This window comes from Haliotis rubra, unplaced genomic scaffold (assembly GCF_003918875.1).
Source record: "Haliotis rubra isolate DU_JTF1 unplaced genomic scaffold, ASM391887v1 Scf7, whole genome shotgun sequence".
NCBI lineage: Eukaryota > Metazoa > Mollusca > Gastropoda > Lepetellida > Haliotidae > Haliotis > Haliotis rubra.
The window spans coordinates 284252-307309 of NW_025767412.1; the positions used below are offsets into that span (position 1 = coordinate 284252).

The window sequence follows — 23058 nt, forward strand, 5'->3', positions numbered from 1 at the left end:
ATACAATTCTGATAAATAAACAATGAAACAACAACAATATAATTATAACAACAACTTCACAGACTGCTTATTATCAACTAAGGATGCCACGATACATCAATCATTTTTCTAAGACAATACAATTATCGATACATTCAAAACTGTATGAATATTTAGTTTTGAAAGCATCGGTTTAAATATGTTTATGTATCGTTTACATTATGCAATTGTATCATGTTTTTTGATGTTATGAGAGTTATAAATGATTATTTTTCATGCACAAAGATGGGCAATTAGAACTTTTTAATCTCTGAGAATGAAAAAGCTGATCTTTTCATGGACAGTTATAAAATATGAAATATTAATGTTCAAAACGTAACTAAACTTACGCAATAATGCCACGAAAATAGATATCGTGATACGTATCAAATCATGACATGGGTATCGTGATACATATCGATTCATGAAACATATGTATCGTGACACCCCTATTAAATCAACACAAAATACTGTACCAGAAAGTGTGAAGTTAGTGACATCATTCAGAGCAACAGTGTCCCATAATTCCCTACCATCAGGAAAAAGTAGTCTGTGGTTTACAAATTTGTAGCAGATCAAATGCCAAAGAATCACATGTTACGGATCCGTAAAACAAGAAATAAAATTGGTCTGGCCTAAATGAGGTTTCGTAACTCTAAAATATATAATATCTTTATGCAAGTGTCATTCAATAAAAATAATGTTGACAGGACTATCATTGCCTGATACTACAGACATTTCACCATGGTTTAGAAGATGTATCAAAGAGAAATGGTGACTCCTGAAATCAATGTTAAGGGTTCACAGAGATCCTCTAAATGTGATCTTTCCTAAATAAGATCTTGTACTCTAATTCATCTTGACTGAGGGAGGTACTGAATAAGAGTGATTTTAAAATATCTTATTTCAGTTCTAGTGACAAAAATTTAGCAAGAATTGGGGAATCTTTTGATTCACAGTCAAATGAACCAGGAAACATCTTCCCTCATTGTTTTGGCTTCTTGGACTTAAGCCCCTTAATAAACTCTACATAGCTTCTTCCAGTATTCTCTGGGTCCTCCCACTGTGGGTAATGCCCAATACTTTTGTCCAGGACAACCAGCTTGTGTTGAGGAGCGACTTTCCTGGAACAAACAAATACATGAACTGAGGAAATTAGTAGGTCATCAAAAGATCTACGTGACATCTACTTGGACACATACCACTCAAAAACAGTTGAAGAACACCGAACTTGTCATGTGACTATATCTAATCTACCATGACCATGACAGATAAACATGTCATAAGATACAATCGTTCTTGATCATATTGTAAGAAGTATATATTACAATTACATGCATACAGTAGTGACTGGTTGTTATCAGTTTTATGGCACAGTGGTCAATATTGTAGCTATTTCGTGTCTGCCTCTAAATAGTTCAGCTTGAATTTTGTACAGTTGTCAGAGAGAGGAATATTACAGTTTGGTTTGTTGTTAAACGCTGCACCCTGCAATATTTCAGCTATATCGAGGCGGTCAATCAATAATCGAGTCTGGACCACTCAATCCATTGATCAACTGCATGAGCATCAATCTACACAAGTGAGATACGATGACATGTGTCAACCAAGTCAGCGAGTCTGACCACCACAGACGCCTGTTACGACAAGCATGGGTTGCTGAAGACCAATTCTAACTCGGATCTATTACAGCTTTTCCAATGGTAATAAAATATTCTATTACACTGGAACATGTCTGACCTTGACTTCTGTGCACAGAATGTGTTACAACTTTGACAAATTAGAGTGACAGCAAGGATATTGCTTTATCTGACCTGAACTGATCTGGAAATGTGGGGGAAGGATTGATGGGGTCGGCAGGCCCATACACCATCAACACTGAAACATCATCAAGTATTTACACTGTAGTCACACCAAACAAAAATGATGAACTAATTCCAGAGATTAAATTCATTATGAATTGGGTCCATTTAATAGAGGTAATGTTTTCACCGTGCAATATGTTTTGTCATTCAACTGAGTTTGGTACACCTTATTTTCACAGAATCATTCTTCACATTTATTATCTGATTGTACCTGGAATGGGTGATGTTTTCAGAACGCCATTCACCCATCTGTCCTCATTGTCAGATCTCTCCTTTATATAGTGAAGAAGCCTGAAACACCAATACGTAGTTATCTCCCTTGGCTCAGGGAGTCGTCTCCTCAATATCTACACTCAATGTTCCTGCCCAGAACTGAAAATGTTGGGAGGTGTGGAATATGGAATATCAGCAAATAGAACATTCATATATCCAACTGGACACATCACAGAGTATGCCACATTTTCAGTCAAATTTATTACTCGCTAGGTATTATGACTTTCCTGAAACATATCTGATCACACTAACACCAAATCTGTTCATCAGGATCTCTCTCTGGTGAGCTACAACTTTAACTGTTCAAACCAAATCTCTAATCAGCTTTAAAAATTAATTCAACTCCAAGATATTATTAATTTTGCCAACATCACTCACTGTTGGTTCTACTGTGAACTAGCTTAATTTCTACTCCATGTTTTTCATCAATTCAGAAAATTTGATCTGAAGAAAAACTCTAGGCTGCAGATACCATGACTTTCAAGACAATACAGTGTAAATATTCCACAGCATAGCATGGCCATTACTTTCTCCATTTAAAGAATGTTAATATTCAGCTTTTTTTGGTGGTACCCAGGTACTGTGAATGTAGAAGCCTGCATGCTGATTGACTGATAGAAAGATCACCTGACATGACAGTGACGGGTGTCAAAAAAGACTTAATTCTATATGGAACTCGACCAACTAGAGACAGCAGTTCATATGACAAAATCAAAGAACTCATAAAATCATTCATTCACTTAACTGTGTAGTCAGTTGGGGTTTTTTTCACTGTCAATCAATAATGCATGCAGACAAACTCATAATATACAACTCAAACTTTGAAACGCATATTTTCTATGGTATACATAACATTGCTGTTCTGTGAATGTTTGCATAGAATGGTATCTCTAGTTATCCCTGTAACAATATGAGTAGTAGATCATAGCTGACATCACAGGGTTTCCATGGATACTACATACCCTGGCAGAACAGCGTTACCATCTCTGTATCTGATAGCGGCATAGAAATCCTCAAAATCTTCATACGTCGGCTTGTTGGTACCGAAAATGTCTCCAAACCTAAAAATCAAAATTTACCTTGTGACAATTAATACTAAACAATTCTGTTTTTATTTGACTTTGGGAAACATAAGAACAAATTCTTTCATGTGAGAATCAAAAAGGGTCTGTGTCTACATCCCAGGTGTTTTTACCTAAATTTTGAAATGATCAAATTTGTTGTCTAATTGCACACTCAGCAATATTTCAGCTAGATAATGGCAGTCTGTAGGTAGTACAGTCTGAATCAAACAATCCAGTGATTCAGCTTGTGAACAACCATCCATGCTATAGGCAGGGATGAGAATTTTCCGCAGATCCGCGGAATTCCGAGAATTTCATAAGGCCAAGGGTCATTTTTGTGAATCGTCTAATTTCGTTGACAATTGTATGAATGTGCTTCAGAAGATTTAATTTTTTTTAATGCTTGCTGTGTTCATGATATTGTGATTTCTGAGCCAGTTTTAAAGGTCTAAAATGCCTAAATATCAGGAGCTTCTGCGAGTTTTTCTCAAACTTCATTCTCATCCCTGTATAGGAATACGATGACAAGCTATCATGCATGTCAACAAACCTGATCTGCTGATCCATTTGGTCAACAACCAGCATAGTTTGATGGGAACCTATTGTTACCCAGAATCCCCATGAAATGACTATAGCATGTTTTATGTATAAAGTGAGTGAGTGAGTTTAGCTTTACGCTGCACTCACCAATATTCCAGCTATATGGTGGCGATCTGTAAATAATCGAGTCTGGACAAGACAATCCAGGGACCAACAGCATGAACATCGATCTACGCAACTGGGATACGATGACATGTCATCCCAGTCAGAGAGCCTGACCACCCAATTCGCCTCTTACGACAAGCATAGGTTACTGAAGATCAATTCTAACCCGGATCTTCACGGGTTTTATGTATAAAGAGTATCTAGATGAAGATGAGTTTGTCGCACAAAGTGTAGGGTTTTCATGTTTCAGAGCTGACTAAATGAAGCAGATTGCTGTGATATTGCTGTAATGTTGCTGACAATAGCAGCACAAACAACACATTCACTGAATCACTTACCCCTTTCGGGAACAGTTGGAAAAATATCAATCTTGATACAACATTGCCAAGGACTGGAATCAGCAAAATCTACAAATAAAACAAGCATTGTCACTAAGGTGACATAATCCCCCGCCACAAAGTATCAAATCAAACTTATATAGTAATGAAAGTTTAAGATGAAGTTATATGTCAACAACAACAGGATCAGTCAATCTCTCTTGATATCTGGCTCTCTAGTTGCTCAAACACACAAATATTTTCAAGACTGACTTTGACCTTGACATGAATGTCAAAGTGTATGAAATATGCAAAAAAAGTACTAAAGAAATTGCTTATTGAAAAACATTCAAGGGAAGTCATGAAAGTCTATGAAGAAAATCCAGTGACCCGTTCTTGCATGCAATTTAACATGCTGAAATCTTCAAAGTGTCTCTGTGACCTTGAAAATTAAGTGAAGGTCACCAAATCGACTGGGCCCTGCGCCTTCCCTAGATAAAGCTTGGTATTGAATATGAAGAAAATCCAGTGAACGGTTCTTGAGATAGCTTAACATGCAGGTAAAACGTTAAAGTCCCCTTGTGACCTTGAAATAAAGGTCAAGGTCACCAAACCTGACTTGGGCCTTTCTATACTGTGATGAACCTAGGTACCAAATATGAAAAGAATGGCTTACAACAGGCAACTGTGGCACTACTTGTCATCCCTTTAAGTCGTGACTATGACACTACGACAGACGAGGAACCGACAGGTCTCCTGGAATAGATTTTGAGATGTCCCCCGCCATGACTGGCTGTTCCGTTTCTGCGGTTTCACCATGCCGCGACAGATAACAACTTTTGCGTTTTCAATGATGATAGTTTCTTAAACAACTATTTTGGTGGAGTCCGGAAAATGTTCAAATATAAGAAAGCTGTTGGGTATTAGTAAATGATAAACATGTGTACTATTTATATTTATGTGGCAATTTTGTACAATGATAAAATTTGCAATTCAACGGTCCGTTTCTGACTCAATCAGACTGTACACAGTGTTATGACCTCACTCCTGAGATATTTACCATGTCAGAGTGAGTGAGTTAGTTTAGTTTTACACCGCACTCAGCAATATTCCAGCTACATGGCAGTGGTCTGTAAAGTTTTAAGCCTGGACTAGACAATCCAGTGATCAACAGCAAGAGCATCGCTCAACGCAGTTCGGATATGATGACATGTGTCAACTAAGTCAGCGAGCCTGACCACCGGATCCCGTTAGTCGCCTCTTACGACAAGCATGGGTTACTGAAGATCAATTCTAACCCGCATCTTCCATGTCAGAATGTAATGCGATTGTTTATAGACATAGGCTCATACAAACCTTTTGTAGTAACCTTGGATAATATTTCCCTGGGAAGAGGCCTAAAACATAATTGATTAAACATGTTGATATTCCGATGAACACTGAATTAGCATTGTCACTAAGGTGACATAATCCCCCGCCACAAATTATCAAATCAAACTTAAAAAGTAATGAAAGTTTAAGAAGAAGTTAAATGTCAACAAAAACATGACCAGTCAACCTCTCTTGATATCTTCTCTTTAGTTGTTCAAACACACACATATTTTCAAGACTGACTTTGACCTTGACATGAATGTCATAGTGTATGAAATATGCAAAAATGGTACTAAAGAAATTGCTTATTGAAAAACATTCACGGGAAGTCTTGAAAGTCTATGAAGGAAATCCAGTGAAATCAGGTTAACATGCTGAAATCTTGAAAACGTGTCGCAGTGACCTTGAAAATTATGTGAAGGTCACCAAACCTGACTGGGCCCTGCGCCTTCATTTGATGAAGTTTGGTGTCAAATATGAAAAAAATCCAGTGAATTGATTTTGCAATATCTTGCTGACTATCTTAAAGGTCACATGCAACCCAAAAAACAAACCTTATCACTTATTCATGACATATAACATACATTGCTGATTATGAAAAAACAAATAAACAACTTAAAAGTGTACAATCGCAAATCAAAAGTGTAATATTTGGTACTTGGGTTTACTTCCCTCGAAATGAAGCCCCCGGGAGACCGAACCCAGTCAGAATGGGACGGTGTGCACTCAAGTGTAACGAAGTCTTTCATTGGCTGGTTCATTTGCCGATACGCTGAGGGCTCATTGTGTGTGTATATATATAGAGATGTTGGGTTTTGTACATACATGCTCATTTTGTCTGCATTTGCGTTCGATCCAATCAACAAACACTGAGATGTTGAACTACTGCATGGCTGGAAACTGTCGTTCGTTCAAGTACAAAGCAGGACTTGAAACTGACAATCTGAGTTTGCACCGGTTTCCGTCCGATCCAGTCATCCGAGAAAAATGGATGCTGTTTGTTTGCAACCCACAGACATAATAACATGTCATGTGTACAAGTATCACACCTGCCTGTCTGTGTAATTACATAATGTGACAGAGACAGAACTCAGGTGCACGAGCCATAAATCAATGTATTTTGTTTATGGTGTATAGCCTCATACGTTTCAAGTTCAAATTGCATGTGGTCAATGATTGAAGTTGTGCATTGAATATTGTCAAAAGCAGGCAGACACATAGGTGTCAATAAAACAGACATTGAGTTTACAGAGACTGCTTATCACAATCAACATATTTTTCTGCTTCCATAGACATGTATTAAAACATTTCAGTTTTCAAGCTGAGAAATTTTTAACAAAGAAATTAGTATTTCTAATGCTACACTTTCTTGAAAACTTGTTTTTCAAATCTGCCAACCCCCAAAAAGCAAGATGTGAAAACATATGAGAAAAAGTATGAGACCAGTGTATTTGTATTACTGCGGACCAAAGATGCTTGTGAGGTGAGGTGAAATTGGGTTTAAGGTCGTGCTTGAGAATATTTCGCTCATATGACGACGTGAATGCGTGTGTATGTGCGGCTGTTTGTACTAGCCCAGACTGAAGCTGGTTTTATAATGCTAGCCCACTGAGATACCATGATGCAGTGAAGCATGAATACCCCACTCAGACACATTATACTGACTCCGAGCCGACCAGTCCTTGTTGTACCCATTAATGCCGAGCGCCAGGCAGGGACCAACAAGTACCATAATTTAACGTCTTTTGGTATGATGCGGTCAGGGATCCAACCCGCGACCTTCCGCTCTCCGGGCGGACGCTCTAACCACTACACCACAGAGGCGGTCCCAAAGATGCTTGCAATCACAAGAAGCATTTTTTGTTCTCCAACTTCGACCACAGCGATAATCCTTGCATGCATCACTTGCTGTGTTTTCACAAGTCGCGTGAACCTAGTTCAAGCGCTACGAACCTAATCACTGCGCATGCGCTATGGGCGCAGCGTAGCATAGCTGTTGAAACCACTTTTCACTGGGGTGAAATTAGTGAATCATTTGAACTCCGATTTCGCGGGGGTGTTTTTCATCGCGTTATTTTTCAACTTTATAAGTTGATTTGCATTTTTGATAATTTGTTACTGTAAGTCCATACCGAAAGGAATCAGAATCTGTGTTTTGCGTTGCATGTGACTGACTGACTGACTGAGTTTGGTTTTACGCCGCTTTTAGCAATATTCCAGCAATATCACGGCAGGGGACACCAGAGATGACGTTGCATGTGACATTTAACATGCAATTTAACATGCTGAAATCTTCAAAGTGTCTTTGTGACCTTGAAAATTAAGCGAAGATCACCAAAATCGATAAAGCTTGGTGTTGAACATGAAGAAAATCTAGCAAGCGGTTCTTAAGATATCTCGCTGACAAGAGTAAAACGCTAAAGTCCCCTTGTGACCTTGAAATGAAGGTCAAGGTCACCAAACTTGAATGGGACCTTTCTTATACTGTGATGAACCTAGGTACCAAATATGCAAAGAATCTAGTCAATGGTTCTTAAGATATTTTAATTCGTACGGACACACGAACGGATGGACATACAGACGGACGGATGGACATACGGACGGACAGAGCCTAATACTATATCGAATACACCTACAGGTGCTTGTAAACAAACATCACAACACTATGTGTTAACTGTGGTGAAATAATATTTTCTTAATTTTTTCTATGATAACCGAATGCATATTACCAAGGCATAAAATGTTCCCCATCCCTTTTCAAAGGGATATATCCTCACTTGAACACTAACACTTAATCAGAACTCAAACATTTCTTGTTGACCCCGCTGGACCCCTCTTACCACCATTGAGCAGACACAAGGATGTCAGGACCAGACCTCTGTCCTCCGACCTCTCCTTGAACCTGAAGACCAACAACGACACATTAACAAATGTAAGACACATTCATAGCGGCCAAGAATCTCAGACAGAGACGTTGGAGAATATTGTCCTGCATATAAATGACAAAGAAAACAATGTTGCTGCTCCCCTAGCTGTCCCTCAAAGACACTATCAACACACGCGTTTACATTTCTCTCCTAGCTGTCCCTCAAAGACACTATCAACACACGCGTTTACATTTCTCTCCTAGCTGTCCCTCAAAGACAGTATCAACACACGCGTTTACATTTCAAAATTCATTCAGCTGAGATAATATTTTGAGCTGTCAGACAAATACCCTGTGGTGAGGGCAGTGGGGTATATTTTTCTAGTTATACCCCTTGACAACCGGTACACAGATTTCTGTAAAAACTGCACTGATTACACAATGCCATTTTAGAAAGTGGTGAGGGGTACACAAAGTCCGCAGTCTAAACTACCAGTTGTCCGACTTTCATTTTGTGGAAGTTACGGTGGCTGAGTGGGTTAGGGAGCTGACTTTGAGTGCTGGCGATTAGGTGCCTGACTCTGAGGGTCTGGGTTCGAATCCTGGATGGGATTCAACCCAGCAAAAGTACTAGAATCTGTACTTTACCAAGAAAGTGTAATGTCAAATATGACATATAAAAAACTGCATTGTCCAATAAGATTACAGTGATTTACACGTAAGGTAAGATAAAGCCAGTGGTGAACCCCAAACCTTCTACCTTCCCACTAGAACCCCAGGACTACAGAAGTGATGATGATGTAATATTCACCTGGCAACAAGCTCCAGTGCTACTGTGTCTCCCATGTCATGGGCCAGGATGTGTGTGGAGGATATTGACAGGGACTCTGCCAGGTTTTCTATCATGTCTGCTTGGTCAAATACAGAATACTTGTAGTCTTCCTGTGAAAAGACACATAGGAAGTGCATATCACCCACAAGAGTAACTGATCCTATCGTCATGACTTGTATATTTGTACCTGCAATAAGTAGATGTTCATTCAGCAAAATCAACAGCAGTACATGACTACACAAGTTCAAAGCACAATTAGCAACATGATAATTGTGTCTGGTTAGGCCAATTTTCAGTTCAGTGGGTTTTAGTTTTACGCTGCTTTCAGCAATATGACAGCAAGAGTCACCAGATACGGGCTTCACACACTGTACTGGTTCATGAGGCCAACCAAATTAACAAACCAACCAAAAACAACATATAATAGTTTTGATTAATATTTACTCGCCACTTGAGTTTTTAAAATTGTTAAACACTTATCAACTAATCATCACTGTCCAAGAAATGGGGAATAATACACATACAAATCTCTAGTCCAACACAAAAAGAAATTATCTTTCAGCATCATTTGCAATCAAACTTCCATGACAGTCTGTCTTACAAGGTTTTTGTTTTCCATTCACTGCTAACAGTGCTTATCTGGAAGCTGAAAGTCATTTATCTAATTTTGGGAGGCCACCTAAATTTAATTTCAGGCCAAACACATTGTAAACCAATAAACACCAAAATGCCTTGACTCACTGGTTTCTCACTGAAGCCCATGCCTACAAAGTCCACCAGCACAATACGTGCAAACTGATTCTTCAAGTAGGGCATTATCTGAAAGTAGATTTACAGAAATGTGACTTGGTCATATATTGTATGCTAATCCTGTTGTAAGAGTATTCAGTTTCCTTCCTATCTTCAATAGTAAAAAAACAGTTAAAACTGTTGTCAATAGTTATTTCCCCTTGTACGTCTTCTTCCTTGAAAAGTAGAAGTGAGTGAGTGAGTACAGTTCTATGCTGCTTTTAGCAATATTCCAGCAATATCACGTCGGGTGGACACCAAAAATGAGCTTTACATATTGTACTCGTGTGGGGAATTGAACCCAGATTTTGGGTGTGGCAAGGCAATGCTTTAACCACCATGTTACCTCACCGCACCTTAAAACGGCGAAGGAAGAAGGTATGTTGTGTCTGTAAAAACAGAAACCCACAACTACCAGACAGTAAACTAACCTGATTTAAAATGAATGTCATATCAGTATTATTTCAGAACTATCACAAATCTTTAGTAGTATCTGAAGACTAAAAACACATAATTTCATAATGCTGACCTGAGACACTTCACCAGTCCTACCCATTACTTTCACACAGTTGCAAATTACAGCAGCATTTCGCCAAATGTGTTTTTGACATTATTTTTCAACTCCCAAACCTTTCATCCAAAAGCAGATTTTTCTCAACACCCATGTTTCTTGAGTATATTCTTACCTTGATCCAGTCGTAGCTGGAAGATGGGAAACCGTGGAGACAGAACACAGTCCCTGTCCCACTCCCTGCTTCATCTGGGGAGGAGATCAGAATGTCTACATTATATATACTGGAATCAATACAGGAGATGGACTAAAGGCCTCATCTGGGGAGGAGAACAGAATGTCTACATTACATACTCTGGGGTCAATAAGGGTTGGACTAAATGCCTCATCTACTCTGGGATCAATAAAGAGGACTAAATGCCTCATCTAGAGAGAAAAACAGAAAGTCTACATTACATACTCTGGGATCAATAAAGGGGTTGGACTAAATGCCTCATCTAGGGAGGAAAACAGAATGTTTACACTGTATATATTGGGACCTATACAGGACATGGACTATCAACTGTTAAACATGGGGAGGGAAACAAAATAACACATGGTATACACTGTGATCCATCCTTGAGATGGACTGACTGTATCATCGAGGAATGTCTACAATGGTATAGGTAGACTATGTGCTCAAAGTGGGGAGGAAAACAGAATGTCTACACTGTATACATTGGGACCTATTCAAGTAGACACCGGGATTGGACTTCACACATAGGACCCATATTGGGAGACAAACCCAGGTCATCACCATGATGAGCACATTAACCACTACACAAATACCTCGTCTAGATGGTAAATATAAGATCAAAGGGTAGAGATGACAAGATTTTAGGAATGACTGAGTTTGGTTTTACGCCGCTTCTAGCAATATTCCAGCAATATCACGGCGGGGGACATCGGAAATGGGGTTCACACATTGTACCCATGTGAGGATTCGAACCCGGGTCTTTGGCGTGGCGGGCCAACACTTTAACCACTAGGCTACCCCACCGCCCACAAGATTTTAGGATAGTTTCATTGTATCATCAATTGGAATATTATATATTATAACATCATTACCAATATAGAATACGTCCAAGTCATTATATCCGTAAACTTTGCCTCTCTGTTTCCATGACAACAGCCTTTGAGACAAGGGAGGGGGAGGGTAGAGGAAGAACCCAGTAATGACAACACCCAGTACCACCACTGCAACTTGCGACACCGACACCATCGTTCAGGCTCCTGCTGCAACAGACACAGTGAATAATACTTGTGGTTACTTTAACAGTACCTAGACCGGGCCCCGACCGCGCCCCAATAATAACATGGACACTATCAAATATTGTCTGTAATTGTCACAGCAGACAATTCATAAAGATGTAATAATAAGATGCATTCCTGTCCTGAAATATATCTTTAACACATGTGACATGTCGTTTTGCTTTAATGAATAACAACAAAAAATGGTTCAATTTATAAAACATCAATGGCGATCAAATATATCGAAATTGTGAAGTTGTCGTAGGTTGCACTGAGCAGAGTTAGGTTGTGTTTACGATAATACTGCTTGTTGACAATAGACCAGGTACGTAGTATTTAAATGTAGTTTCGTTGACCGAGACCACATATTAAATGACACACAAGCAATATAATATCTCTTCTCGTCCGCTGAAGATGTTTACGGACCTTTGAACCCTCTGCTCTTCGTCTCACCTTCCGGCTCCATAAGGCGGGTGTATGCAAATTGAAAGATAAAACGGAAGCGGAGAATGTTAATAAAATGAATCAACATTGCTTGTTAGTGAAACCAGGTATTTGGTGTCACGATGGATTAACAAAACAACAACAAAAAAGAAATATATATGTATCATTCATCGTGTGTTTTGAGTCAAAAAGATATCAACGGTTGCCTGTAATTTATTGCATGGGTCAGAAGCGGGAAATATGTGTGTTTATTACCTATGAGGGCGAAAATATCGTTCGGAAAATACCAACATTTAGGCACTCGTGTCGTAAACATAGTGTGACATGGGCACTCATATAATATCCTCTATATAACCTTGTGGTATCTAGATTAGCTGATATTAAAGATCCGTTCCGAAGCCTGTTTGAAATACGTCATCAACAGTGGATGACGTCATCTTTAATTATGTCAGAGGAGATCAAAATGCTACTTTTAACAACATTGCTACAAACTAGTCAGTGATTAAAATCAACACTGTATTTTGTAGTGAGGAGAATATTGAAAATAATTCGCCTGTATCCCCTTTAAGTTTGGTTTGGTTGTTATTTAACGCCAAACTCCGCAATATTCCACCTAAATATAAATAATCGGGTATGAACCAGACAATCTAGTGATCAACAGTATGAGGAACGTTCTAGGCATTTAGGATACGATGACCACCCGATCCCTTACAAGCACGGGTTGCTGAAGATCAATTCTAACGCGGATCGTCACGGGTCATCCCCATTAAGTACGAACGGGTGTACGCAATGTCATTCTTGTTTACAAAATGAGAACGAGAGAAACTCATTGATTCTGAAACACCAGAATGCAATTAATCTTTATTAATTATATCCTCATGCCAATAATGGTTGTCACCCCTTCAATTTTTTAATTGGATATAAGGAACGAACAACCATTATTGGCATAACCACTCACATACACTCCCATCTGTAGATGGCTCGCTTGTAATTTTGATTTTGGGGGTATGTCCTGTAACCGTTGAACATTGCGTTTTACAAAATAAGGTGAAAAGGCTTTTCACTCACTCAAACTTTAACCTTCAGTGGTTAAATGTATCTTCCTGACACCTCAAAGTTGTTCTGTTATATGCTGGAGCATTTTAGATCGAAGTCGTATGTCCCAGTTTACCCATGAAACAATGCATCACGAAATTACAGCCCCAATGCACAGTAGTGTTAGTGAAAGCCTAGCCTTTAACAGGTTGTCAGCAATCGACATGGAGAATTTCAAATAGCTCAACTGAAAAATCGTTTCTCAGCTATCACAAGTTATATTCACAAGCGAATTTGACATATGAGGGTGTTAATCATTACAAGGGCGCATCTAATAATAAAGTATTACTGAGAGATACATTTTGACAGAATACATTATTTTGCGTGTGTGTTTGGTTTTGTAACATTACCTCATTTGCCACGAACATTTTAGCATAGTTACTTTATCGCAAATATTACTAAGGCGCTTGAAGAAATTGTGTCATACCACCCGACCCTCAAACAGCTTTCCTCCTCTGCATTAGACTATTTTATCTCTATAATGACGGTTTGATAGCAAACAGGGTTCGCTTCGAACTTTTTCAATGTTACAACACGTCCAGTGGTAAACATTCCATTCAGAGAAGATAAATGGTTGTCCCAAATACCTGTCCTCAAGTTTGGCTCCCCGTTACAACAGGATTTCAGCAACTCTTGTTTGTCATACACCACCACGAACACAATGGCGACATGGCTGTTGCATGTGGTAGTATCACAGCTGGACAAATCGATGGTAATGACGTCAATCACTGGATCGTATGGTCGAAACTGGATCATGTTCACGCCACTATCATTAATCAACTTACACAACAAACAAAATCATGTGTCTGAGGCGTCCAACGGGTCACTCAGTGCCTTATGCTGTACATGATGAATGTGGAACTTGAATGTGTTAAAGGTTTGTTTTAAAGGTATAGATATGCAATTTACATGTAGGTTATTTGTTATAAGAAGCCAAATATGTGTAACGCCTCTGGCTCTCTTCAAACAACACGAGTCATAGAGGCGTACAAAGAATGGGTGTTTTCATTCTCGCAGTACTACTATGTGAGGTATGGCGAACAGTTTACACAGAGTCCGACACACTACCAGGGGCAGGTGGCGAAGTCAGGTGGCCGACACAGGGCCAGCAGATGGGTTGGATTGAGTGGTCAGTCCCCGTCCCTCCTTGTCTCTATTGCCTCCTGCTGGTCTGTCCGCGCTCTTCACGTTGTCTGTCAGCTCCTTGTTTGCTTGCCTGTCCTGCGTGTGACATACCTCTGCCAAGTGTCGACATTTCTCATGGATATAATCTGTTTAGCTGGTCACATATTTGACTAGTTTCACATAATCTCTGCCAAGTGTCGGCAATTCTCATGGATATAATCTGTTTAGCTGGTCACATATTTGACTAGTTTCACATAATCTCTGCCAAGTGTCGGCAATTCTCATGGATATAATCTGTTTAGCTGGTCACATATTTGACTAGTTTCACATAATCTCTGCCAAGTGTCGGCAATTCTCATGGATATAATCTGTTTAGCTGGTCACATATTTGACTAGTTTCACATACCTCTGCCAAGTATCGGTAATTCTCATGGATATAATCTGTTTAGCTGGTCACATATTTGACTAGTTTCACATAATCTCTGCCAAGTGTCGGCAATTCTCATGGATATAATCTGTTTAGCTGGTCACATATTTGACTAGTTTCACATACCTCTGCCAAGTATCGGAAATTCTCAGTGATATATTCTGTTTATCTGGTCACATATTTGACTAGTTTCACATACCTCTGCCAACTGTCGGCTATTCTCATGGATATAATCTGTGTAGCTGGTCACATATTTGACTAGTTTCACATACCTCTGTCAAGTATCGGCAATTCTCATGGATATTATCTGTTGAGCTGGTCACATATTTGACTAGTTTCACATATCTCTGATCTGCCAAGTGTCGGCAATTCTCATGGATATAATCTGTTTAGCTGGTCACATATTTGATAGTTTCACATATCTCTGATCTGCCAAGTGTCGGCAATTCTCATGGATATAATCTGTTTAGCTGGTCACATATTTGACTAGTTTCACATATCTCTGATCTGCCAAGTGTCGGCAATTCTCATGGATATAATCTGTTTATCTGGTCACATATTTGATAGTTTCACATATCTCTGATCTGCCAAGTGTCGGCAATTCTCATGGATATAATCTGTTTAGCTGGTCACATATTTGATAGTTTCACATATCTCTGATCTGCCAAGTGTCGGCAAAACTCTCATGGATATAATCTGTTTAGCTGGTCACATATTTGACTAGTTTCACATACCTCTGCCAAGTATCGGCAATTCTCATGGATATGATCTGTTGAGCTGGTCACATATTTGACCAGCTTGACATAATCTCTGACTTACACAGATACCCAGACAAGGTCAGATTCGACCAGTGTTGCAGTGAGGTGAAATTACCATCACTTTATTGCTATAAACAGTTCTTGTACTATACCGCCTGTGGACTTGTACTGCCACTGAAAGACCTTTGTATTGATTTGTGAGATTAGCTTATTTTGAAATACACAGTTGTTAATTGCTTCTTGTTATTTATTGGCTTCACACCTTGATCAATGACGGACTGTTTTAGTGTCAAAGTGATTATCACCACGTAACACACCGAACATGCTTGTTTGATGTGTGGATGTGTGAAACCTATTTGTTATGTCCCTTGCCATGATATTGCTGGAATATTGCTAAAAGCCCTCTAAAATCATACTCAGTCTCTCTTCCAACAGCGATACTGTGAGGTCATTCGCTGAAAGCTTTACATTTTTCTTAAATATCACACAGGAATAAATCTTTTATAATAAAAGTATTTTTAAACTCTTAAATAAGTTGCCAGATCTACAGCCCTCTAACATCATGAAATGAAATAAAATATCAGAATGACAAGCGTTGTTTCAATAGGGCTGATGGTAGATATATGTCCACTTTGACCATGAAGATAATCCAACTAATCCATAAACTTATATTTAGATGTCAGATTTTGGATCCAAACCATTCCAAATTTATTCATATTTTTTACCTACCAATCAAAATACAACTTTCAGATAATGAAAATATTCTGTAAGATGCCTTTTTTCAAAAATTGTAATAAATAATAATTCTATTTATGTAGACAGCACTTGTATCCAATGTAGCACTGCTCAAAAGCGCTGTTTTCCAAGAGTCTGTATTTATATTTTGTTGTAGTAGGCACAAACAAATGAGTCTTTAGTTTGATTTGAAGACATCAAGTGTCCGACTTGTTCTGATCTCTTCTTGCAAATTGTTCCACAGCAACTGCGAAAGATCTGTCACCATAACTCTTGGTTCTGAATTTGTGCACTTTAAGCAGATGTTGAGTGGTAGATCGCAGGGTGCGGGGAGGTTCGTACTGCTGAACCAGAGCACATCACAGATGTAAGCTGGAGCAAGATGATTAACTGCTTTGTAAACAGTTGTTAAAAGCTTGAAAGGGATTCTGCTCTCAACGGGCAACCAATGTCGGGAATTTAAGGGCAGAGCGACATGTTCATATTTGCTTGTCAACGGGCAACCAATGTCGGGACTTTAAGAGCAGAGCGACATGTTCATATTTGCTTGTCAACGGGCAACCAATGTCGGGACTTTAGGAGCAGAGTGACATGTTCATATTTGCTAGTCAACGGGCAACCAATGTCGGGACTTTAAGAACGGAGTGATCACATGACATGTTCATATTTGCTAGTTCGATGAATACCCCTGGCTGTTGTGTTTTGTATCCGCTGGTCTCTCAAGTTGATGTTTTCGTAATCCATATAGGAGAGAATTACAGTAGTCAAGCTGTGAGATAACGTGGGTTTGCATAAGCGAAGGATTAACATCCTTGCTGATATATTTTCTGACAAGGGAAATATTTCTGATATTTACATAGGCCCGTTTGCAGACCTGTTTCATGTGCTGAGAGTCGAGTCAAAGTGCACACCAAGATTTCTCGCATCTTAACTGGGAGTGATGATGCTGTCGCCGATGGTGATGGTTGGGATATTCAGCATATATGCAGTTGATTTTGGACACACAATAAAGAGTTCTGTTTTATCGTCTTTTAACTTTAAATAGTTTTCAGCTATATATGATGTCATCCACTTCAGATATCTTTCTGATAACTATGACGTCATGCACTTCAGATATCTTTCTGATAACTATGATGTCATCCACTTCAGATATCTTTCTGATAACTATGATGTCATCCACTTCAGATATCTTTCTGATAACTATGATGTCATCCACTTCTTGATATCTTTCTGATAACTATGATGTCATCCACTTCTTGATATCTTTCTGATAACTATGATGTCATCCACTTCTTGATATCTTTCTGATAACTATGATGTCACCAACTATCAGAGCATTGCCAATGAATCCACATCTGTTTTCAAGAGTTGTAAGAAGAATGTCATGATTCGCCGTATCAGTGAGTGAGTAAGTTTAATTTTACGCCGCACTCAGCAATATTCCAGCTATATGGCGGCGATCTATAAATAATCGAATCTTGACCGGACAATCCAATGATCAAGAGCATGAGCATCGATCTACGCAATAGGATACGATGACATGTGTCAACCAAGCCAGCGAGCCTGACCACCCGATCCCGTTAGTAGCCTCTTACGACAAGCATGGGTTACTGAAGATAAATTCTACCCCGGATTTTCACCGTATCAAATGCTGCGGACAGATCAAGTAGGACGAGAGCAGCAGCTTCATGCCGGTCCACAGCCTGAAGACGATCATTGTACACACGCAGTTTCCGTGCTATGACCCTCGCTGTATGCCGATAGCATGGGCTCAAAAGTGCCATTTCGGAGCACATGTTCGTCGAATCTAGAGGAAACTATTCGTTCTGTGAGCTGTGAGATGTAGGTTAGATTTGACACCAGACGGTAGTTTTTGAGCACCTCTGGATCCAGATGAGGTTTCTTTAAGAGTGGTGACAACAGCTTTGTTTTCATCTTTGTTGTGTACGACACATTCAGAGAGAGACGAGTTAACTGTGTTTGTGACAGTAGATGTTACAGCTTCAACATTTTCTTTTAGGAGTCATGTTGGCATAGGGTCAAGCTGGCAGGATTTTCTTTTCTTATCAGATGCAGAACCTCTGCTTCAGTAGCTGGTCCGTAGTTGGACAGATAAGACTGTATACATGGTGCAGGTATTTCCAATGTTGATCTCTGACGAATAATGTCAAGACCCAAATAATTGGTATTGACCTTTTCAGAAAAGAAATCAGCAAAGTCATTCACAAGTTCGTCTTTTGTGTTTTTTGATTGGTATACTTTGCTCTTTTTCTAAAAGAGAAGTTGGTTAGAGATTTGGAAGACTTCCTTCTGTCCTGCAACACAGTCTAAAGCTTCTTTGAAGTGTTGTGCTTTTGCTTGTTAAACCAGAACCTTGACATGGTTACGCCCAACTTTTCTTGGACTTACTAACAAAATGTTTCACAGTCAAAATAGATAAGCCCAAAAAGTTCATATCTGGACTAAAGTATTTTCTGTATGGATTCAGCACAGTAATTGCAGACATCAAAATCAAAAACAAAAATGTGTTAAAATATTTAATTATTTATTCTTGAATATGTCAACAACAAAATATGATCATTGTAAATCTGAAGAATGAATAAAGGAGCAACATAATGTTCATTAATAAATATATCACATTTGTAGGGGATTACACCCAAATGAATCACTTCATTACAGATTTCAAACTGAATAGTATGACTTCATCATAAACAATTTAACAATTTCATTGTCTGAGATACAAAGCTCGCCTGGACAACACACAGTTATCTTCATTCAACAATTGTCATCACTCGTAACCATGACAAATGGATGATCACAAACTGGCAATGAAAATACCGGTAAGTAAGTATGAATCAGTCGTAAACACCGGGTACATCCCTTCCCATGAGCAAACAAGACACTCAGCAACTACACACCTGTACAAAAAAAAGCACCATTCACAATATATTTCCATTTTAAAAAGCTGAAATACATTCGTTCACTAATTTGCATACTTGTGAAACTAAAACTGATTATCTAATGATGTTCAGTAACAGTGTCAACAGCTATTTGACCACACTTTATATGTCTCATTCTGCTGCTTTGATTAGACATTTAACGCTTATATCAATAATAAGTCATAGACTAATTTAATCATCAATACACAATAATACAGTACAAAATCAGTGACATCATTCAGCGAAATAATGTTAGCTAGAGTGGCCAAAGGGGTGTTATAATTAATGGGAAAATTCAGCCAGTCACACGCCACAAAATCACTTACAATATATTCACATACAGGAAAATGCCCGGCTCTGGCAATGATATTGCCAAACACTGCAGAACAATATTCATTCCATAATGTCAGTTATTGGTCTCATGTCTGCGATGAGTGTACCCTCAGGATGAAAGAAAACCGCTTTTGTTCTTATACATATTTTGTAGAAAATACAACATAAAGTGTTTTGTATCTTTGAAATATGATATATCGTTTACATAAGTGGCATGAAAAGTGTCATTATATAGGACTTGGAAAATATTACCTTATAATGCTGAGTAACCCAGAGCTACTGGTGCCTTATGGAACCAGGGGAATTATATGAAATCATACAGAGCTGTAAACTTGATCTCTTTAAAATAAGATCTTCTACTCCACATGTTGATATTGTGAATAATTTTAAAAGATCCAATTTCGGCATATTTTGTAAGAATTGGGGAATCGTTTCATTATCTGTCAAATACATCATGAACTATTAAGGAAGAGAGGTGATAAAGGAGTAAGGATATACCCCGAAACGTTGTGTTCCTCATAATAAAGAAGTTGACATCCATTAAAAAAACTCTCTTCCTTATGTGTATCACTTCACATGAACTATTCCTTCACTGTTTTGACTTGCTGGACCTAAGCCCCTTTATAAACTCTACATAGCTTTTCCCAGTAGTTTCTGGGTCCTCCCACTGTGGAAAATGGCCAATGTTTTTGCCCAGGACAATCAGCTTGTGTTGAGGAGCGATTTTCCTGGAACAAATAAAATCATTTATTATGTAGCAGTGTTGGTATTTCTTGTGTAAAAATGTTCCATGTGTAATCCATTGTACCTGTTCAAAGTGTGTGGACTGGTTCCAGGTTAACCTGTAGCCTTAACTTAGGAATCAACACATAACAATGAATTAGTAGGGCATCAAAAATAGCTTTCCATTTAGAACAATTTATAGAATGCCCATTTTTTTCCAGATGTCTATATTAATCTTTCGTGACCATGACAGATGAACATAAGGCAAAGAAATATTGCTCTTGATCTTATTGCGAGACGTATATATTGTGATTCCAAGGTCACAGTAGAGATTGGGTAAGAACAGTGTTATATAATAGTTAATATTACAGCTTATTCATATTATTATCTAAAAAATGAGCAAGACATACAAGTGGTTGATAGATGCCACAATGGTCAACAGTTCAAAGAGGAATATATTGTTTTTCTTTTATGGTCGCAAAGCTTTCTACTAAATAGGATTATGTCACATACGGAGTTCTGTGCTCTGTGAAAATGAATCTCTTTCCACTCTGACAAATTACGATAGCAAAAGAGTATTGTTTACATATCTGACCTGAACTGATTTGGAAATGTCGGGGAAGGATTGACGGTGTCGGCAGGCCCATACACCATCAACACTGAAACATCATCATGTCTTTATGTACTGTGTTAAACTAACGATGTAGTTTTGTCTTGCCATCAAGTCTGCTTCAAGTAATTTCAGTCATTAAATATGTTTATAGGGTCAGTATAGAAGGAACCATTTCACTTTGCAATAAAAATGCATGTTTTTTCAGTCAATTAAAACCTTTTTCTTGAGATCCTTTAAAAAGTATGGTCTTTTTATGAATTAAAAAAGACCCAAGTGATTCAAAAAAGGCTAACAGAATACATTTTGATGAACCTTTCTTTGAAAGAATCCTGCTTGACATTTTGTACCTGACATCTATATTAATACGGAATATAAGTACCTGGAATGGGGGATGTTTTCAGGCTACCACGAACCCATCGGTCTTCATTATCATGTCTCTCCTTGATGAAGTTAAGAACGCTGAAAAAAAACCATACTGTTATCTCCATCCATCTTCCCCGTTTAAATGAAATAAAGATATTGAAAAGCAAGGTGATGACTCGCAATACAGACTCCCCCTGTAAAGGAAAATACTTGAACATTGCAATAACTGTCAATCGGACTGGGTTCAAGATAAAGTCATCAGAAACATGTACCCCGATTATTAATGCAATATCATCATTATTTATATGTTCATGGCGAAATCAGTTTCTGCTATTTCAGCTTCCGCCATTATGCATATTCCGCGAGCAAGTTTATGAGCTCACGTGACCTTTTTTTCTGTCATTTTGGTAATAACAAGTTGGAAAGATGAGGTTTTGTGTTGCCTGGGGTCGCACGGTTTCATTTTACATTGAGGATATGTTTAAGACACAATTCAAAGAGTACGCATAATTTATGTATTCTGACATAATTTTCTCTTGATAATATGATACTGACACAGTTTCAGGATTGGAAATCATATTTACCTTACCTAACACATATTGTCGTTTCTGACTAGCTCTTCTATCATTTACAAACGAGTAACATTTTCTATGATACCCGCTGGGAATGCCGAACTGTGGGAACTCATTTGGTACTTCGTGTTAGTAATTCTTTATCTCGAATAATTGAGTCACGTATGATCTACGGAAATTACCGATGTTTTGCGAATGCTACAAACAGTTCAAAATTAGCTTTGAGGTGCTCGGTAAGATAAGTATATACGTTGTTCACTGGTCCCTTGGGGCCCATGGGTTGAAGTTAAAATCCCCACCCCCCTTCCCCGTGACCAGTGAACAACAACTTATCATGTAGCTTTGCTTGGTGGTACTTTTTAAGTGGTAGCCTGCATCATGAGTGCAGATCTAATTCTAGATGGAACTCCACCGACACAGACAGAGAAAGAAATCCAAGAATTCATAATATCATTTACAACCGTGTAGCAGGATTTGTTCAACAATGTATCAATAACAATAAAAACCGTAATATACAACTTAAATATTGATAGGGATGGATTTAGATGGTATATACAATATATGTTCTCTGGATTATTTAATAGAATGACCTTTCTCTTTATCCCTGTAACAATTTGAGTAGTATATCACGGTTGGCATCACTGGGTTTCCATGGATACTACATACCCTGGCAGAGCAAGGTTACCATCTCTGTATCTGATAGCGGCATAGAAATCCTCAAAATCTTCATACGTCGGCTTTGTCCCAAATACTTCTGCAAATCTAGGAATTAAAATGTATCGATAAATTCTGTTTTTATTTGACTTTGGGCATTATACCTCAAACCTGTCTCATGTGTGATTAACAAAGAATCTCAGTGTACATTCAAATTGTTTACATCCAGATCCAAATCTAAAATGGTTATTTACACAATAACAAGCAATATTCCAACTATATGATGGCAGCCTAGAAATATCAGAGTCCAAAAAAGACATTTCTGTGATCAATTTTGCAGACAAAGATGCTATCGATGAGCCAATGAGTCTCACCA

At 38.4% G+C, this 23058-nt stretch overlaps 1 protein-coding gene across 1 annotated transcript in view; it reads right to left on the bottom strand.

The window, feature by feature from the left end:
- Positions 1–256: 256 nt before the first annotated feature.
- LOC124258578 (mesoderm-specific transcript homolog protein-like) overlaps positions 257–23058 on the bottom strand; it is a 54691-nt gene continuing 31889 nt past the window's right edge. Inside the window, exons 9-20 of the mRNA XM_046692642.1 lie at positions 22695–22790; positions 21473–21552; positions 21076–21139; positions 20349–20485; positions 10787–10860; positions 10053–10130; positions 9291–9421; positions 8435–8515; positions 3119–3217; positions 2095–2174; positions 1833–1896; positions 257–1142 (exon numbers count right to left, since the gene is read on the bottom strand). Coding sequence (XP_046548598.1) covers positions 1004–1142; positions 1833–1896; positions 2095–2174; positions 3119–3217; positions 8435–8515; positions 9291–9421; positions 10053–10130; positions 10787–10860; positions 20349–20485; positions 21076–21139; positions 21473–21552; positions 22695–22790 — 1123 coding nt within the window. The 3' untranslated portion in view covers positions 257–1003. The remainder of the gene's footprint in view (positions 1143–1832; positions 1897–2094; positions 2175–3118; positions 3218–8434; positions 8516–9290; positions 9422–10052; positions 10131–10786; positions 10861–20348; positions 20486–21075; positions 21140–21472; positions 21553–22694; positions 22791–23058) is intronic.